General features: G+C 64.1%; 8 protein-coding genes across 8 annotated transcripts; 4 read left to right on the top strand and 4 right to left on the bottom strand.

Moving 5' to 3' along the window:
• Nucleotides 1-838: 838 nt before the first annotated feature.
• Nucleotides 839-4,213, top strand: ACA1_053890 (aconitate hydratase, mitochondrial, putative; the record flags this gene model as incomplete). The annotated part of the gene is made up of 11 exons (XM_004343998.1): nt 839-883; nt 1,001-1,151; nt 1,227-1,265; nt 1,334-1,711; nt 1,839-2,054; nt 2,181-2,336; nt 2,420-2,928; nt 3,031-3,233; nt 3,326-3,674; nt 3,777-3,953; nt 4,070-4,213. The coding sequence occupies 11 exons, from the start codon at nt 839-841 to the stop codon at nt 4,211-4,213; spliced, it is 2,367 nt and encodes a 788-aa protein (XP_004344048.1).
• A 195-nt stretch (nt 4,214-4,408) lies between these two features.
• Nucleotides 4,409-6,034, top strand: ACA1_053880 (cysteine desulfurase IscS, putative; the record flags this gene model as incomplete). The annotated part of the gene is made up of 3 exons (XM_004343997.1): nt 4,409-4,711; nt 4,846-4,983; nt 5,120-6,034. The coding sequence occupies 3 exons, from the start codon at nt 4,409-4,411 to the stop codon at nt 6,032-6,034; spliced, it is 1,356 nt and encodes a 451-aa protein (XP_004344047.1).
• Nucleotides 6,035-6,097: 63 nt separating this feature from the next.
• Nucleotides 6,098-7,738, bottom strand: ACA1_053870 (Peroxin 13 (Pex13), putative; the record flags this gene model as incomplete). The annotated part of the gene is made up of 4 exons (XM_004343996.1): nt 6,098-6,160; nt 6,206-6,441; nt 6,571-7,464; nt 7,606-7,738. 4 exons carry the CDS (start codon nt 7,736-7,738, stop codon nt 6,098-6,100), a joined length of 1,326 nt encoding a protein of 441 aa, XP_004344046.1.
• A 304-nt stretch (nt 7,739-8,042) lies between these two features.
• On the top strand, nt 8,043-10,246 carry ACA1_053860 (IPT/TIG domain containing protein; the record flags this gene model as incomplete). Its single annotated transcript, XM_004343995.1, has 4 exons — nt 8,043-9,266; nt 9,410-9,632; nt 9,786-10,100; nt 10,218-10,246. 4 exons carry the CDS (start codon nt 8,043-8,045, stop codon nt 10,244-10,246), a joined length of 1,791 nt encoding a protein of 596 aa, XP_004344045.1.
• Nucleotides 10,247-10,500: 254 nt separating this feature from the next.
• On the bottom strand, nt 10,501-11,512 carry ACA1_053850 (ATP11 protein; the record flags this gene model as incomplete). Its single annotated transcript, XM_004343994.1, has 4 exons — nt 10,501-10,655; nt 10,797-11,029; nt 11,141-11,225; nt 11,323-11,512. 4 exons carry the CDS (start codon nt 11,510-11,512, stop codon nt 10,501-10,503), a joined length of 663 nt encoding a protein of 220 aa, XP_004344044.1.
• A 396-nt stretch (nt 11,513-11,908) lies between these two features.
• ACA1_053840 (uncharacterized protein) lies at nt 11,909-12,674 on the top strand (the record flags this gene model as incomplete). The annotated part of the gene is made up of 3 exons (XM_004343993.1): nt 11,909-11,979; nt 12,102-12,152; nt 12,299-12,674. 3 exons carry the CDS (start codon nt 11,909-11,911, stop codon nt 12,672-12,674), a joined length of 498 nt encoding a protein of 165 aa, XP_004344043.1.
• ACA1_053830 (hyvh1 dual specificity phosphatase) lies at nt 12,550-13,176 on the bottom strand (the record flags this gene model as incomplete). Its single annotated transcript, XM_004343992.1, has 4 exons — nt 12,550-12,610; nt 12,717-12,875; nt 12,955-13,011; nt 13,043-13,176. 4 exons carry the CDS (start codon nt 13,174-13,176, stop codon nt 12,550-12,552), a joined length of 411 nt encoding a protein of 136 aa, XP_004344042.1.
• An 82-nt stretch (nt 13,177-13,258) lies between these two features.
• ACA1_053820 (Peroxin 14 (Pex14), putative) lies at nt 13,259-15,833 on the bottom strand (the record flags this gene model as incomplete). The annotated part of the gene is made up of 7 exons (XM_004343991.1): nt 13,259-13,465; nt 13,668-13,936; nt 14,024-14,181; nt 14,338-14,453; nt 14,679-14,720; nt 14,811-14,980; nt 15,137-15,833. 7 exons carry the CDS (start codon nt 15,831-15,833, stop codon nt 13,259-13,261), a joined length of 1,659 nt encoding a protein of 552 aa, XP_004344041.1.
• Between the last annotated feature and the right edge of the window lie 161 nt (nt 15,834-15,994).

Genomic DNA, 15,994 nt, shown 5'->3' with positions numbered 1-15,994 from the left:
AATGAAGTTTAGTGCATGTGTGCAACTGACTGAATATGGTGTGAGGTTGAACATGAACTGGATGTGAGGGCAGCATGTGGGCCACTGATAATGGATTGATGGAGGGTATGAGAGCAAAAGCAAGGTGCAGTTTGAGGTTGTTCAGAGGAGCACATACACAAAACAAGCAAAGTTCTGATTTTCCAGATCATGTATGTGTTAAGTATTGGTAGGTCAAACATGTAGTCATTGTGTATGTGTATGTGATAAAGTAAGTGTCTGGTTTTACAGGGGATGCAATGAAAACATGTAACACTTGTTAAATGCATTTAACTAGTTACATGTGCTTAATCAGTGTTGCCATAGTTGTGAAACAAGTGAAAAATGAGGGTCTGGGTGGACACAAGCTGCTGATGCTCCTGAGCCTTGCAGAGTTGTTGTGGGAAGCAGTTGTGGGTGGTACATGTAGATAGACACCTGAGGAGTTGATGATGTCTCTCTTCCATGATCTCAAACACCACCATTGCCAGTATGACTGAGTGTGTGACCAGCTTGAGCCCTTGAAGGTGGTGGGTGGAAGATGAGATTGTCTGTCAAGATGACCACCATACAAAATTCCCCACACAAAAATCTGCAAAGGGGATGAACACTCGCCCCCCCCCTCTTATTTCTTAGTGGGTTAGTGCCGCCGTTGTGAGCTCCGGTGCGTTTCCCCCGGCGAAGTTCGTGTGTGTCTGGCGGAGCGCCACCTTGCGCGGGTTTCCTGGATTTTCCCGTGCAGGGAACAACTTCGTTGGCCACGAAGAGTTGGCGCGGCCGTTTTTCTTTTTCTTTTTTCGAAGTAGATCACGCACACACCATGCAGTCGCTCAAGAGAGCTACCATCGTGACCCCCTGCACTAGGGTGCGCCCTTCCGCATCTTTCGGAAGATCTCAATTGAAAAACAAAATCAGAGGCAACGATCTCGACGATTCAAATGGACTTTTGTTAATCTCGCCACTGATGTTGATGATATTCTAGGCGCTGCCCTCCTCCGTGAGGTCGGCCCTGGGCGAGAGGAACTACGCTGCCCTTTCCCGCCTCGAGCCCAGCACCACGCTGCCCTACGAGAAGATGAAGTCGAAATTGAGCGATGTCCGCAAGAGGCTGGATCGCCCTCTTACCCTTGCTGGTGCGCACTTGTCCTCCGACTCATTCCACCACAATTGCGTCACCTCACCGTTCCTTCTCTTTCTCATTTCTACAGAGAAAATCCTCTACAGCCACCTCGATGACACCAAGCAGGGTGAGTGTAGCCCCATCTCGAGAGTAGTAACTGCTGGTCTCTCTTGCTTACACGTCCTTGTGCCGCAGAGGTTGTGAGGGGCAAGACCTACCTCAAGCTGAGGCCCGATCGCGTGGCCATGCAGGACGCCACGGCCCAGATGGCCGTGCTGCAGTTCATGACGGCCGGTCTGCCCAAGGTCGCCGTACCCACCACCATCCACTGCGACCACCTCATCGAGGCCCACGTGGGCGGTGCCCAAGATTTGAAGAATGCCAAGGACATCAATAGGGAGGTCTACGACTTCCTTGCGAGCTCCTCCAACAAGTACGGCATCGGCTTCTGGAAACCCGGTAGCGGCATCATCCACCAGATCGTGCTCGAGAACTACGCCTTCCCCGGTGGTCTCATGATCGGCACGGACAGCCACACCCCCAACGCCGGCGGCCTGGGCATGGTTGCCATCGGTACCCCTCCCTCCCTCCCTCGTCTTCTTCTACAAGTTGTCCCCCCCTGTTGTCCGTCGTGGGCGCGGTGTCGCTGGTGGTGTGGGCGCGTAGTCGCGTCTGATCCGGGTATGTTGGGCCAACGCAGGCGTGGGCGGTGCTGATGCGGTGGACGTGATGGCGGACATCCCGTGGGAGCTCAAGGCGCCCAAGATCCTGGGCGTCAAGCTCACCGGCGCGCTGTCGGGCTGGACCGCGCCCAAGGACGTCATCCTCAAGCTGGCCGGCATCCTGACCGTCAAGGGTGGCACCGGCTACATCGTCGAATACTTTGGCCCCGGCCTCGACTCCATCTCCTGCACCGGTACTCTCTCTCTCTCTCTCTTGGCGGGTTGGCGGTGGTTGCGAGCTGGCATCCGTGGTGGTTTCAACACACACACACACACACACACACAACCTCTCATCGCCGCCGTTGTCGTCCGTCCTGCAGGCATGGCCACCATCTGTAACATGGGTGCCGAGATCGGAGCCACCACGTCGCTGTTCCCCTTCAACCACCGCATGTCCGCCTACCTCAAGGCCACCAGCCGTGCCGACATCGCCTCCGCCGCCGAGTCCTTCAAGGACCACCTCGTCGCCGATCCCGGTACGCCGCTCCTTTTGTCTATTCTCCGCGTCGTGCGGTGGCTCACCCGCGGGTGATGCTTTTTTTTTCCTGTTCTCGCAAAGGCTGCGAGGATCTGCAGAACAAGCTCTACGACGAGGTGATCGAGATCAACCTGAGCGAGCTGGAGCCGCACGTCAACGGTCCCTTCACCCCCGACCTGGCCACGCCCCTCTCCAAGTTCGCCGAGGCCGTGAAGAAGAACAACTGGCCCGAGAAGCTCGCGCAGGGCCTGATCGGCAGCTGCACCAACTCGTCCTACGAGGACATGTCGCGCTCCGCGTCGATTGTCCAGCAGGCCATCGACCACGGCGTCAAGGCCAAGAGCGGGTTCATCATCACCCCCGGCTCCGAGCAGATCCGCGCCACCATCGCTCGCGACGGCATCATCAACACCTTCGAGAAGGTTGGCGGTACCGTCCTCGCCAACGCCTGCGGACCCTGCATCGGGCAGTGGAAGCGCGACGACATCAAGAAGGGCGACAAGAACTCCATCATCACCTCCTACAACCGCAACTTCACCGGCCGTAACGACGCCAACCCCCAGACCCACGCCTTCGTCTCCTCCCCCGAGGTACCTCCAGCGCCCTCTGCCCACAGACCGATGTGCCCTGCTAACGCACACGCTCTCTCTCTCTCTCTCTGGTGTATGTGCGCGCGCGCTCTGCCCATACAGCTCGTGACCGCCATGTCGATCGCCGGCGACCTGACGTTCAACCCGCTCACCGACTCGCTCACCGGCGCCGATGGCAAGCAGTTCAAGCTGAAGAGCCCCTACGGCGACGAGCTCCCGGCTCGCGGCTTCGACGCTGGCGAGGACACCTACCAGCCTCCCGCCGCCGACGGCAGCAAGGTCACCGTGGTGGTCGACCCCAGCAGGTGCGTCCGTCAGCCTACACCCCAAGCAGCGAGTCCGATTCCTGCGAGGGGGTGTGTCTAACGAGTCTTCCATTTCTTCTTCTTCTTCGTAGCCAACGCCTGCAGCTCCTCCCCAAGTTCGACGAGTGGAATGGATCCGATGCGATCGAGAACATGCCGGTCCTCATCAAGGCCAAGGGCAAGTGCACGACGGACCACATCTCCATGGCCGGACCCTGGCTCAAGTACCGCGGCCACATCGACAACATCTCCAACAACATGTTCATTGGTGCCATCAACGCCGAGAACAACAAGGCCAACTGCGTCCAGAACCAGCTCACCGGCGAGTTCGGCGCCGTCCCCGACGTCGCCCGCGCCTACAAGAAGGCCGGCGTGCCCTGGATCGTTATCGGCGATGAGAACTACGGCGAGGGCAGCAGCCGCGAGCACGCCGCCATCGAGGTAACCCCCCCCCCCTCCAATCCTCGTCTCCCTCCAATCCAATCCAATCCACGCGAGGTTCTTCCACTCACAACACACACCACACCACAACACCTGCAACAGCCGAGGTACCTGGGCGGCAAGGCCGTGGTGGTGCGCAGCTTCGCCCGCATCCACGAGACGAACCTGAAGAAGCAGGGAATCCTCCCCCTCACCTTCGCCAACCCGGCTGACTACGACCGCATCAGCGGCAACGACCGCATCACCATCGTCGGCCTCAAGGACCTCGCCCCCGGCAAGGTAACCCTCCCCCGCCCACCAGCCACCACCAGCCAGCCAGCCAGCCAGCCAGGCTTTACCTCGTTTATCGGGATCCCGTCGCTCACTCTCTTCTCCCCCTCCCTCGCTCCGTGCAGCCCGTTACGCTCAGAGTGACGCCCAAGGAGGGCAAGCCCTTCGACGTGGTGGCCAATCAGACCCTCAACGAGGGCCAGATCGCCTGGTGGAAGGCCGGCTCGGCCCTCAACCTCATGGGCAAGCAGCGTGCCTCCGCCCAGTAGAGTAGAGTCGAGGAGAGATCCCTCTCGTTGCACTCTCTCACTTTCCCCTCCCCCCTCCCATCTCCCCTGTTGTACCTCCCCTCCCACGCGTCCACCGCCTTTTTCCACGCCTCCGGTGGCCTGTTTCGAGGAAATGGTAATGAAGGGCAAAGGGAAAATAGGGCGGAAAAAGCCGACAGAGCCCCAACATAGAAGATGAAAAGGAACAGCAGCAGCATCACCCATCGGGGCGCCCTTCTCCGCAAGGGCTGGCCGAGAGCGGCTCCCTCGGCCGCGCCCATACGCCTCTCCTCGGGTGCCGCCCGCATGGCCAGCAGCGTGCCTAGCGCGACCCAGGGGGGGCGATCGGTGTATCTTGACATGCAGGCCACCACCCCGGTGGACCCGCGCGTGCTGGACGCCATGCTGCCCGTCTACACCGAGGCCTATGGCAACCCCCACTCCCGCACCCACCACTACGGCTGGGAGACACAGGACCTCGTCGAGGACGCCCGCGAGGTACTACTTCCCCCCCCCCACCAACTCTACTCATGAGATCTGGCGGTTGCGGTCGGTTGATTGGGTGCTTGGTTGGGGGGGGGGTTCTTCTTCTTTTAACTGTTTGTACGCTCCACGCGCGCGCGTGTGACCAGAAAGTGGCGCGGCTCATCGGGGCCGACGCGAAGGAGGTGGTGTTCACGTCGGGCGCCACGGAGTCGAACAACGCGGCCATCAAGGGCGTGGCCCGCTTTTACGGCGAGAAGCGCAAACACATCATCACCACCGTCACGGTACCTTCTCTCTCTCTCTCTCTCTCCCACACGACACACGACACACGTCCTCGGCTATTACATCGAGTGTGCCTCACCGCGGGGGTGGGAATGTATGCGTGTCGCGTCGTCGGTCGTCGTTGGTGGTTGGTATCAGGAGCACAAGTGCGTGCTGGACTCGTGCCGGGTGCTGGAGGCGGGCGAGGGGTTCGAGGTGACGTACCTGCCGGTGGAGAAGAACGGGGTGCTGGACGTGGCCAAGCTCGAGGCGGCGATGAGGCCCGACACGGTGCTGGTGAGCGTGATGGCGGTGAACAACGAGATCGGGGTCATCCAGCCCGTCGGCGAGATCGGGCAGCTGTGCCGGCGGCGGGGCGTGTTCTTCCACTGCGACGCGGCGCAGGCCGTGGGCAAGATCCCGCTCGACGTGAACGCGATGAGCATCGACCTGCTCTCCATCAGCGGTCACAAGCTCTACGGCCCGAAGGGCGTCGGCGCGCTCTACGTGCGGAGGAAGCCCCGCGTGCGGCTTCACCCGATCATCAGCGGCGGCGGGCAGGAGCGCGGCCTGCGGAGCGGGACGGTGCCGACGCCGCTGGTCGTGGGCCTGGGCAAGGCGTGCGAGGTGGCCCTCGAGGAGATGGAGCGCGACGGCGCGTGGGTCAAGCACCTCTTCCACCGCCTCTACGACGGCATCCGCGCGCGCGTGCCCGAGGTCTACCTCAACGGCGACCTCGAGCGCCGGTACCACGGCAACCTCAACATCTCCTTCGCCTACGTCGAGGGCGAGTCGCTCCTCATGGCCCTCAAGGAGGTGGCCCTCTCCTCGGGCTCGGCCTGCACCTCGGCCTCCCTGGAGCCCTCCTACGTGCTGCGCGCCCTCGGCGTCTCCGAGGACATGGCCCACACCTCGCTCCGCTTCGGCATCGGCCGCTTCACCACCGAGCGCGAGGTCGACCACGCCATCGAGCTCTGCGCCAAGCACGTCGACCGCCTCCGCGAGATGTCCCCGCTCTGGGAGATGGTCAAGGAGGGCGTCGACATCTCCAAGATCCAGTGGACCCAGCACTAGTGGTAGTGGTAGTAGTCATTGGACCTCCTCCAACACGATGGGCGTCACGCAACTAATTTGTTTTCAAACCCTCGCCCCCGTGTTCACCACCAACCGACCGTGGGAAATCCACGAAAAGCTTTTCGTCTGTACAAGGCGAGGTCAGGCAAAGCGGGAGGGGGGCTGCTGGACGTCAGCCCCGAGGTGGAGGCGGATGGGTTCGGCGCTGCTTCCGGGCGTCCACGCGCTGCCCAGTGCAGCGGCGTCGTTATTGTTGTTGTCTGCGGCGCCGTGTGGCCGGGAGACTGGCTGCACGAAGTTGGCGGGGAAGAGGCCCACTCGCCCGCCCGTCTCTCCTTCCCACCAGCCCTGGTCGGGGTCGGCTCGCAGGACCCGGATCAAGGCGCCTTTACCGAATTGAAGGTCGCCTGTCGCGTCGCAAGCACACACAGGACACAGGACACAGGACACACACAGGTACGTCAGTGTTTGGCCGAGAACGCGAAGGAGAGTGAAAAGGCCTCGGCTGCGGAGGCATGGGGGCATGTAGAGGGTACCCTCTGAGCCGGAGCCGACAAAGTCGTAGAGGGCCTGGACGTAGATGGGGGCTTCTTCGCGCTCCTCGTCGGCGAGCTGCTGTTGGGGCTGTTGGGCGGCGGCGGCCGCCGCGCGGAGCATTCGCCAGAGTCGGTTGATGATGAGGGGTCCGCCGATGGCGCTGATGAGGAAGAGGAGGAACGGCCAGAAGCGGCGGCCGCTGCGAGGAGCCGCCTGGTCCTTGCCCTGAAAGTGCTGGAAGGAGTCGAGATCGAGGCCCGACGTCGAAGAAGATGACACGACCGAGGCGGTGGAGCCACCCGTGATGAACCTGCCCACGGACCCGACGCGCCCGAGAACGGACTTGAGCAGGCGGTAGAGCGTCACCGTCTGGAAGATGAAGAGCAGCTCGCGACGCAGCTCCGACATGGACTCAAACAGCCGCAGCACTGACGAGAAGGAGCCGTAGAGGGCGTCGCAGTTCATGTCGAGCAGGTGCGCGAAGCGCCCGAATGTGTCCACCACTTGCGAGAACTGGTCGATCCACGTCACCACCCCGGGGCCGCCCTCGCCCGGGCCGCGCGGTCCAGCCCCGAGCGGCCCTCGGTTGTAGGCGCCGTAGCCGCCGCCGCCGCCGTAGCTGCTGCCGTACATCGACGACGCCCCGTAGCCGCCTCCGTAGCGCGAAGAACCGTAGCGCGACGACCCGTACGCGCCCCCGTAGCCGCTCCCATAGCTCGAAGAACCGCCGTAGCCGCCATAGCCGCCCCCGTAGCGCGACGCTCCGTACGCGCCTCCGTAGCTGCTGCCGTACATGCCACCACCACCGTAGCCGCCGCCGTAGCTGCTTCCGTAGGTGCTCCCGCCGTACCCGCCCGAACCCAGCATGCCACCGCCTCCGTACATTCCCCCGCCTGCATATACGATGCAGAGTCCTCCTCAGCTCCAAAATTGACCCTCCAAGGCGAAAAAAAAATGCAAAATGAGGGAACCTGTTCTCGTACCAGGTCGAGGAGGCAGTGTGGGAGTTGTGGCCGTGCTGAGGGACGGCGCACCAGTGGCCGCCCTCGCACGATCAAATTCTGTCATTCGCGATACACCAGCGCCCGCTGTGGCGGTGGCGCCTCCCGTTGTGAGGCCTCCCGTACGCAATTCATGGGGCTTGGGAGGGGAAGGTCGCGCAGCCATCGCGGTCTTTGATTGATCTTTATCTTGGGGGGTGGGAAAAGATGATGAGCCACGTAGCAGAAATTTCGCAACGGACTTCGATGGGGCGTTTCCGCCACTCGGCAGCTTCGGCTGGACGAAATTCGACGGGGTGGGAGGGTTTTCTTGGGTGGCCAACGGAAAATGCCCGCTGGCAATGAGTCGTGCAGATTTCGTACCCAGTTGTTGCTTTCATCTCATCTCGCAAGGCAGACGTACCACCAAGCGGCAGCAGCATTGCCACCTTCTCCTACTTCGCACGGTCCGCGTACACCACCGGCAGCAGATGGATCTGGGTTTCTGCTTCCAAGACCTGGGAGATGGCGGTGACAGCTTCATCAAGAGCTTCATTGAGCCTTCAGGGCACGCCTACCAAGATGCCATGCTCGAAGACCTGGTCTCCGCCCAGCATGGCAGCCACCTCGGCCTGAGCGAGGACAGTGGCTGGGACGCCTCCTTCCTCCACCCCTCGGCCACCCCCTACGGAAGCACCGCCCACCACCGCAACCACCACTACTCGCACGCCACGTCCTCGTCGTTCGCGGCCTCTTCTCCCTCGCCGGCTTCTTCTTCGCCTTCGGGGCGCTCCTCGCCGGCGGGCTCCTCGCTCATGGCCCTCGCCGACTACGACGAGGGCGGCCTCCTGATCGGCGGCGGCGTCCACGCGGGGGCGGCGGCGGCGATGGGTAGCATGCCGCCCCTGGGCCTGTCCTACTTCGACCTGCAGGCCATGGGGCCCATGGACATGCCCGACGCTCTCGGCCTCTACGGCCTGGGCGGTGCCAGCTCGTCCTCGTTCAATGCCCTCGACTCGCCCCTCATGTCCGCACCTCCCCCGGCGGCAGCGCATCGAGGCGGTGGTGCCCGCCACGTCCTCAACCCCGTCAAGCAGGAGCACGGCCACCACTTCCCCTACCACCACCACCACCAGCAGCAGCAGCACCAGCAGCACCAGCAAGGCGCGTTGCCGGCCTCGGCGCCTTCGAAGGCGGGCGCCGGGGTGCCCGGTATGTGGTCGCCTCCGCTCGACGAGCCCGTCCAGCGCAAGCGCAAGCTGGCCGCCTCGCGCCGCCCCACCCTTGCAGGAGCAGCATCAGCATCGGACACGATCGCCGAGGCTTCGACAGGCTGCGAGCAGCAGAAAGGCGGCGGCGGCAGCAGCAGCAAGGCCGGCGACCTCTACGAGCTGCCCCTCGCCGTCGAGCTCGCCGGAGCGCTCGTGGGCCACCGCGGCGTCGCAGTCAAGCTCGAGGAGCGCCCCGAAGCCACCACGAACGCCAAGCACCACCACCAGCAATACGGGGGCAAGCGGCAGCAGCAGCAGCAGCAGCAGGGCGAGCCCGTGGAGCTGGTGGTGGAGCGGCAGCCGCCCGTCGAAGTGCGCACCCGCACCCCGAGCGAGAACCGAAACTTTGGCGTCACCGTCCGCATCACCGGCCACCACGACACGCCACTCCCCATCCAGTCCGTCGAAGTGCGCCTCGCCTACGCCTCCTCACCCGAGGACGTGGTACGCACCCTTCTTTCTTTCTCTCTCTTTCTCTCTCTTGCCCCGCACACCACTCCAGCCCCACTGGTGCACGCACAACCCACTCACTCTCCGGCGATCACACGGTACCACACGGCGCGCGCGCACACACGCACACATCACAGAACCAGCAGATCCTGGGCGGGAAGAAGACGGTGTCGCTGAAGGAGGACGGGCGTGCGACGTTCGACAACCTGAGCATGCGGGAGGCGTCGACCAAGCACGGCGAGCGGGAGTTCTGCCTCGAGTTCGTGCCGCTCACCAAGGACGGCCAGCCCCTGGGCAGCTTCGGCACCCGCACCAGCGCCTTCTACGCCTACTCCCACATGAAGGTCCTCGCCCGGCGAAGTACGTGCTACCCCCCCCCCGACTCTCGTGTGTGTGTGTATGTGTGTGTGCGCGCGCGCACGCGTGTGATGTGGTGCGGAACGGTCGGTGGTGCTGACTCGACACGGTACGTCCACTCTCATCGTCATCATCATCATCATCGTCACTTGGCAGAGAGCGTGAAGCTGCGCACGTTGAACAAGAGCCACGGGAGCGTGCACGGGGGCGACAAGATGCACGTGATCGGGCAGCCCTTTATCAAGGGACCCTCGCTGAGCATCATCTTCGCGACGCCCCACGGGGACGTGACCGCCCTCAACCCGGAGATGTACTCGGACTCAGTGCTCTTCTTCGAGGCGCCCCCGTACCCGTGCCCCGCCATCTTCTCGCCCTACAACCGCGACCCCGTGCGCGAGGTCAAGGTCATGGTGCAGGTCACCAACGACGGACGCACCATGTCCAACCCCCTCGAGTTCACCTACATCGCCGGTACCGCCCCCCCCCCATCCACCCACACCTCTACTACCACCGCCACCACCTCCGATCCCCAAAGCGGGCCTAGACTCATCTTTGCCCCCTTGTCTCTCCCGGCATCTGACCTCGCAGATAAACCCGTGCACCGAGCCGACTTCTAGAGCAGAGGTCCGACGTTCGATACGCGCGGCCACCCACGAATTAGCGGCACACCACCGCGCACCCACGTTACGCCGCCGCCGCAGTAGCAGGGATGTATTTCACCACCTCTTCCTCTTCACTGTTTTGTACATAAACAACGCTATGATCATTATGTAGCACGTAGCACAGCATAGCAGCAGCCACTTCAACGATGGCACGTGTACGCCGCTACATTCCCCTCCTCCCTCTCTCTCTCTCTCTCCCCGTCGTGAAGCTAGCGCACGGTGTCAGTGCCGACGCCTCCGCGCAGGTCGTCGATGATGGCGTTGTAGTCAAACTGGGCCGGGTCGTGGTTGAAGGTCTTGACGGCGGCGTACTTGGCGTCGGCCAGGTAGTACACCTGCAGCTGATTCACCAGCGTCTGCGCCTCTGCACCACGACACGTGCAGCAGCAGCAGCAGCAGCCAGTGAGCGCGTTGGTGGTGGTGGGGGGGGTCATGGTGCGAGCAGCAGCAGCAGCAGCAGTAGTAGCCAACAGGAGGTGGGGATCGCGATGGGAGAGCCCCGTACCGGTGGTGGTGAGGCGTGCGAGATCGACTTCGCCGCGCACGAGCACGATGTCCTTGGTGGCGGCCAGGTCGGTGTAGTAGCGGAGGTGGAGGCACGAGGGCACGGCGCTCTTGTCGGCCGCCCGCTGGTACTGCTCCAGCTCCGTGAACATCACCGTGTCCTGCTCGGCGTGGGCCTGCAGCAGCACCGACACGAACCCGGACTCCCGCGGCAGCGGCAACACGAACAGAGGACTAGTGCCGGGGGGGGGGACACCCACGTATCAGCTGCTGCTGCTGCTGCTGTGCCACGCGATGCAGGCGGTACGGCCCGCCGCCGTCGTGGGTGATGGGGCGGGTGCGCACCTTTCGGCCAGGCGGCGGTTGATGAGGGCGTAGGTGGCCGCCGGGGCCACAGCCGACACGCACGCCTCCTTCTTCACGTGGTAGTCTGTGTCACAGAACACGAACACAAAGGAGCGCGGCCGTGGAGAGCGTTGCAGGTGGCCCACTGTGTTGGCACAAAAAAAAGGGTGGGGCAAGCGAACCGATCCAGAGTTGGGAGATGCGTTCGGGGGTCTCCTGGTGGAGGCTGTCAAGCTTCACCACGTGGGCCAACTCCCGCGGCGGCGGCGCGGCACCAGACGAGAACCACCGCACGGGTGCCGCCCGACCGCCGCCGCCGGCAGTGTTAGTGATGACGGCGGGGCTTCGCAGGCATCGTCGCATGAGCAGCATTGGTGGCGGTGGTGGCGGTGGCGGTGGCGGTGTCGGTGCAGTCGAGGTGCCGGGGCCTGGAGGAGACGAGACGAGACCTCCGGTCCTGTGCGGGTGTCCCACAATGCGGGCGGTGGGAGGGGTCCAACAAATGGGGCGGGGCGGGGACTGGGGTTCTTTGGTAATCCCCTTCGCGACAAAGAGACGGGCGCTGCGGCTGTCCGTGCCGCTCCCGCGCCCTCAAACGAGAAGGCACAGCGGGTGGCACGACCACCACGTGCTGTTTCGCTATCCTGCGCGATAGCCCACCGCGGCCCTGAACGCCGCAGGACGTAAGCAGCACCACACACCTCTCTCCCTCCTCTCAAAACCAAAGCCAAGCGACAACCATAAACAACCTCAACGACCAGCACGAAGATGGAGCTCACACGAGAAGAAGCCACCGTCTTGCACGAACTCACGGGCATCGCACACCTCCTACGCTCCCTGTACCCCGCCTGTCCCCCCCCCTCCCCACCGCTACAGCTGCCCGGGCCTCACGCATATTTCTTTGCTTTTGGGGGGGGGTTCAAGAAACGCAACAGCCGAGGCCATGGTGGCACTCACAGAGCCCGACGGGCGAGTGGGGCGAGCTCAGCGGCACGCCCTCGCCTCTCTCCACGTACGTACCTTTTGTTGTACCACGTTGTGTGCAGCTCGCCACGACCACCGGTGGCGGTGGCGGCAGTGGCTCACGTGCACACATTGTTGCCCCCTCCCTCCCTCTTTGATACTGGCTGCGACGGCAGGTGTGGCGGCGGCTTGCAGGAGACACGGGGCACGAGGAGCACCAGGCGGAGGCCGCCGCTCCTCCAACGGCGGCGGCGAATGCAGAGAGAGGAGAAGGAGGAGCCCAGGAGCCCCGCAGCACCTGAAGAACCACCGGTCGGAAGCGGCAGGACCCGCAAGAGGAAGAGCTCACCCAACGCTCGCGTGGGTCGTGGCAACGAGGCCTCGTGTTCCCTCCCTCCCTCCAAAAAAGAAAAAGGGGAAGGGCTTTCGTGTTCGGGGTACGACGATCACAGGCGCCGCTCGTCGATGCGCTTCTTCTGGAGCTGGATGGCGGGCGTGCTCCAGTGCCTGCAGCACCCACCAGCCACCACACATTACAATACAACACCACGGGCAGTGGTCAGGTCGCTGACGTATGGGGGGGGGGGAAGGCGCTTGCGGGTGGGCCTGGCACCCGCAGGAGCACTGTGCGCCGCTCCAGTGGTAGGAGCCCACGCGGTAGGCGCAGCGCGGGCACACGAGCTTGCCCTCCACGTCCGCCAGCTCCCCCATCCACTCGAGCTTGTCGTGCATGAAGAGCGACGTGCATTCAGCCACCGCCGCTGCCACCTGCCTGCCAGCCAACCCGTTAGCCAACCCGTTAGCTGGCGCCACCAGCACGCCACGCCACACGTGCACCGGGGGGGGGTTACTCTCGCTTGGACCAGGCGAAGGCCTGCTGGCCGGGACCCGGCTCGTGAGGGGGCCACCTGGGCGGGCACCCCCAGCTGGTGCCCGCACCGCTTGCACGCGTAGAACCCCACCACCACCACTGGAGGTGGCGCTACCTCAGCCGCAGTGGTCGCGGTCTCAGTCCTGCTGCTTTCTGTTCCCCCCGGGGTGGTGCTGGTGCTGGTGCTGCTGGCTCCTTCCATCTCAGCTGTTCTTGAGATTGCTGCTTATCCCCTTCCCCCCCTTTTTCTTTGCATTTAACTTTCCGCATTTTTTTCTTCCTCTTCACGCAGGAGACGTGGTGGCGTCCTTCTCCTCCTCCTCCTGCTGCTGCTCGTGTCCCGCTGCGGCGGCGTCTGCAGGCGCGGGGGCGGCGCTGCTTTCGGTCACCTGGGGCTCATCCTCGGAGGAGGAGGCGGCGGGTGTCTCGACGACATTGGCGGAGGTGGCGGCCGCCTCGGCCTTGCTGGCGGCTGCCCTCCGCTCGTAGGGCTGCGTCGGTGGATGGGTGGGTGGCGCGCATCAGCAAATGAAGAGGCGGTACACCCCCCCCCACAGTGGGGAGAAACCCCTTGTTGCCGGTTGGCCCCAGAGCAACGCACACGCACCACCGCACCACCGCACACGCAGCACCGCACACGCCCGGGCACCACCGCACACGACAACGGGTGCGTGAGGGGGAGGGCAGCGGCACCTTGGGGGCACTCGGCTTACCGACGGCAGAGGGAGAGGAGGCCGGCGCAGGAGAGGGAGTGGGTGCGTCGGTGCTCGAGGACGAGGCGGAGGAGGGCTGGGTGACGGAGGTGCGCTTGGACGCCATTTGCCAGCTGGGCAGCCCCACGGGCGATGCCGCCGACGACGTGGACGACGACGACGACGAGGGAATGGAATAGGAGGGGAGGTCGGCAACCGTGGAGGCGCGCGTGGCCGCCGACTCAGCCGTACGGGTATCCAGCAGCATGGCTACCCCCCGCCCCCCCCAAAGATTGCCCGGTCAGAACAACCGCGCGCGTGTCGTTGTGGTGCGCTGCGTTGCTCTGGGGTCCGTACCGCGGAGGGTCTTGATTTCAGTCTTGAGCGAGGCGATGGTCTCGTCGTGCGCGGTGGTGGTGGCGGCGGTTTTCCTCGGCGGCGCCTCACCGGTGCTTCGGAGGAAGGCCTGCTGCGTCTGGCTCTCGACGCTCTCCTTCATCGCCACGAACGCCTCTCTGCACGCCCCCCTCCCAATACACACCGGCGTGTCAATGCGACGAGGTGGGCGGTGTCGTGAGACCACCACTACTGGTGACGGCGGTGTGGCGGTGCGGCGGCGGCGAGGGTGCAGTTTGGGGCGGGGCGGGGGGCGGCGGGGCTTGTGGCCTGACCTGACTTGGCCGGCGAGGGCTTCCTGTGAGGCACGGAGGGACTGCAGCTCCGCACTGAGTCGATCGGTCTTGTCCTGCCCGACCTTCGCCTGGCCGTCCTGTTGCTTCTTCTCCCCCTGCTGCTGCCGAGCGCCACCAACCAACCAACCAACCAACCAACCAACCAACCAACCAGCGACCATCGATCGTGAATCGCAGCCCAACCCGCCATCAGTCGCCTTCAAAAGCGCACACACTCCAGAGTGCACCTCACAACTAACCATAACCGCAACCATAACGGCAACCACAACCATAACCGCAACCGAAGCCATATTAATAAATGGGACGGAGAGAGCGCGCACCTGTTCGCCGGTGCCGCCCGAGGATAGGCCGAAGAGATATTTCTGCCGAGAGAATGGAGGAGGGGGTTAGGGGGTACCACCGTCAGTGCGCGCGGTCGTCGCGGGGCTGCCGGCGCGCGGGGCGGGAGGTACCGCGGCAAGGAGCGTGGCGGCACCGCCGAGAGCGAAGAACGCGACGGCGCCTCCTATTCGGGCTCCCCAGCCCCAGCCTGCAGCCGGCTGCGGCGGCGGCGGCTGCTGCACCACCTGCATTCCGGCGGCGCCAGCGGCGCGGGGCGGAAGTGGCGGGGAGGGGGACACTCCTGCCCCTCAAAAGGTGCGCACAACATTCCGACATACACGCGTCAACGACACACGACACACACACGCACGACACGTTAGGGAGAGCAGGCTCGCGGCGGCGGCGGCGGCGGCGGCGGCACACCCAGGGGACGAGGGTGCGGTGGGCGGTGGTGCACCATCATGATGGGTGACGGACGACGACGTGGTGGTGGCGGAAGCGGCGGCGGCGTTGTTGCTGTTGGCGAGGTCCATGGCGAGCTTTACGTCGTCGGAGGAGATGTTGGCGCGCTTGAGGGCGAGGGCGATCTCGGAGTCGTTGAGGCCCTTGTGCTCGAGGAAGGCCAGGCGCTTGCCCAGCGGCGACGCCTTCACCTTCGGATGGTTGAGGAACCGCACCGCGTTCTCCACCGCCTCGGCCCGCACCTCCTGCTGCTGCGGCGGAGGCGGCTTCTTTAGTGTTGAGGCCGTGACAGGCGGCGCCTTGGAGGCACCGGCCTCCTCCTGGGCGGCACCTGCAGCTGCCGCCGCCGCCGCCGGGCTCTCGCTGCCTGTGCTGCTGCCGCTGCTGCCGCCGCCGCCGCCAGAGGAGGAAGAGCGTGCGGCCTGCTGCCGCTGCTGCAGGCTGGCCTTGCGGCGGGCCAAGAGGTCGCGGCGGGCCGCCTCCTCCTCCCGCTTGAGGCTCGCCAGCTCGTCGCCATCGATGTGGTCGTGGTCGTCGTTGGGAGTGGCGGCAGCAGCGGCGGCGGGAGTAGTGGTGGCAGAGGACACGCCTCCGTCGGGCGAGAGCGCGAGGGCGGGGGCGGGTCCACCTCCTCCCAGCGGCATCCCCTCCACGCCGGCCACTTGCCACGGGGACTGCGGCTGCTGCTCCATCTCGTGGTGGTGGTGGTGGTGTGGATCCAGGTATCTCTTTGTTTGTATTTTTTTTTTGGATTTGTTTTTTGGGGCCTGCCGGTTTCCCGCCAGAGAAAAGGCCGAAAGAAAAGAAAACGTTCCGCCTCATCGCTTGCATTCTCTCCTGCATTTGTTTGTTT

This window comes from Acanthamoeba castellanii, assembly GCF_000313135.1.
Source record: "Acanthamoeba castellanii str. Neff unplaced genomic scaffold scf7180000084594, whole genome shotgun sequence".
NCBI lineage: Eukaryota > Discosea > Longamoebia > Acanthamoebidae > Acanthamoeba > Acanthamoeba castellanii.
The sequence above is the reverse complement of the archived record's forward strand: the minus strand, read 5'-3'. Positions and strand labels throughout refer to the sequence as shown.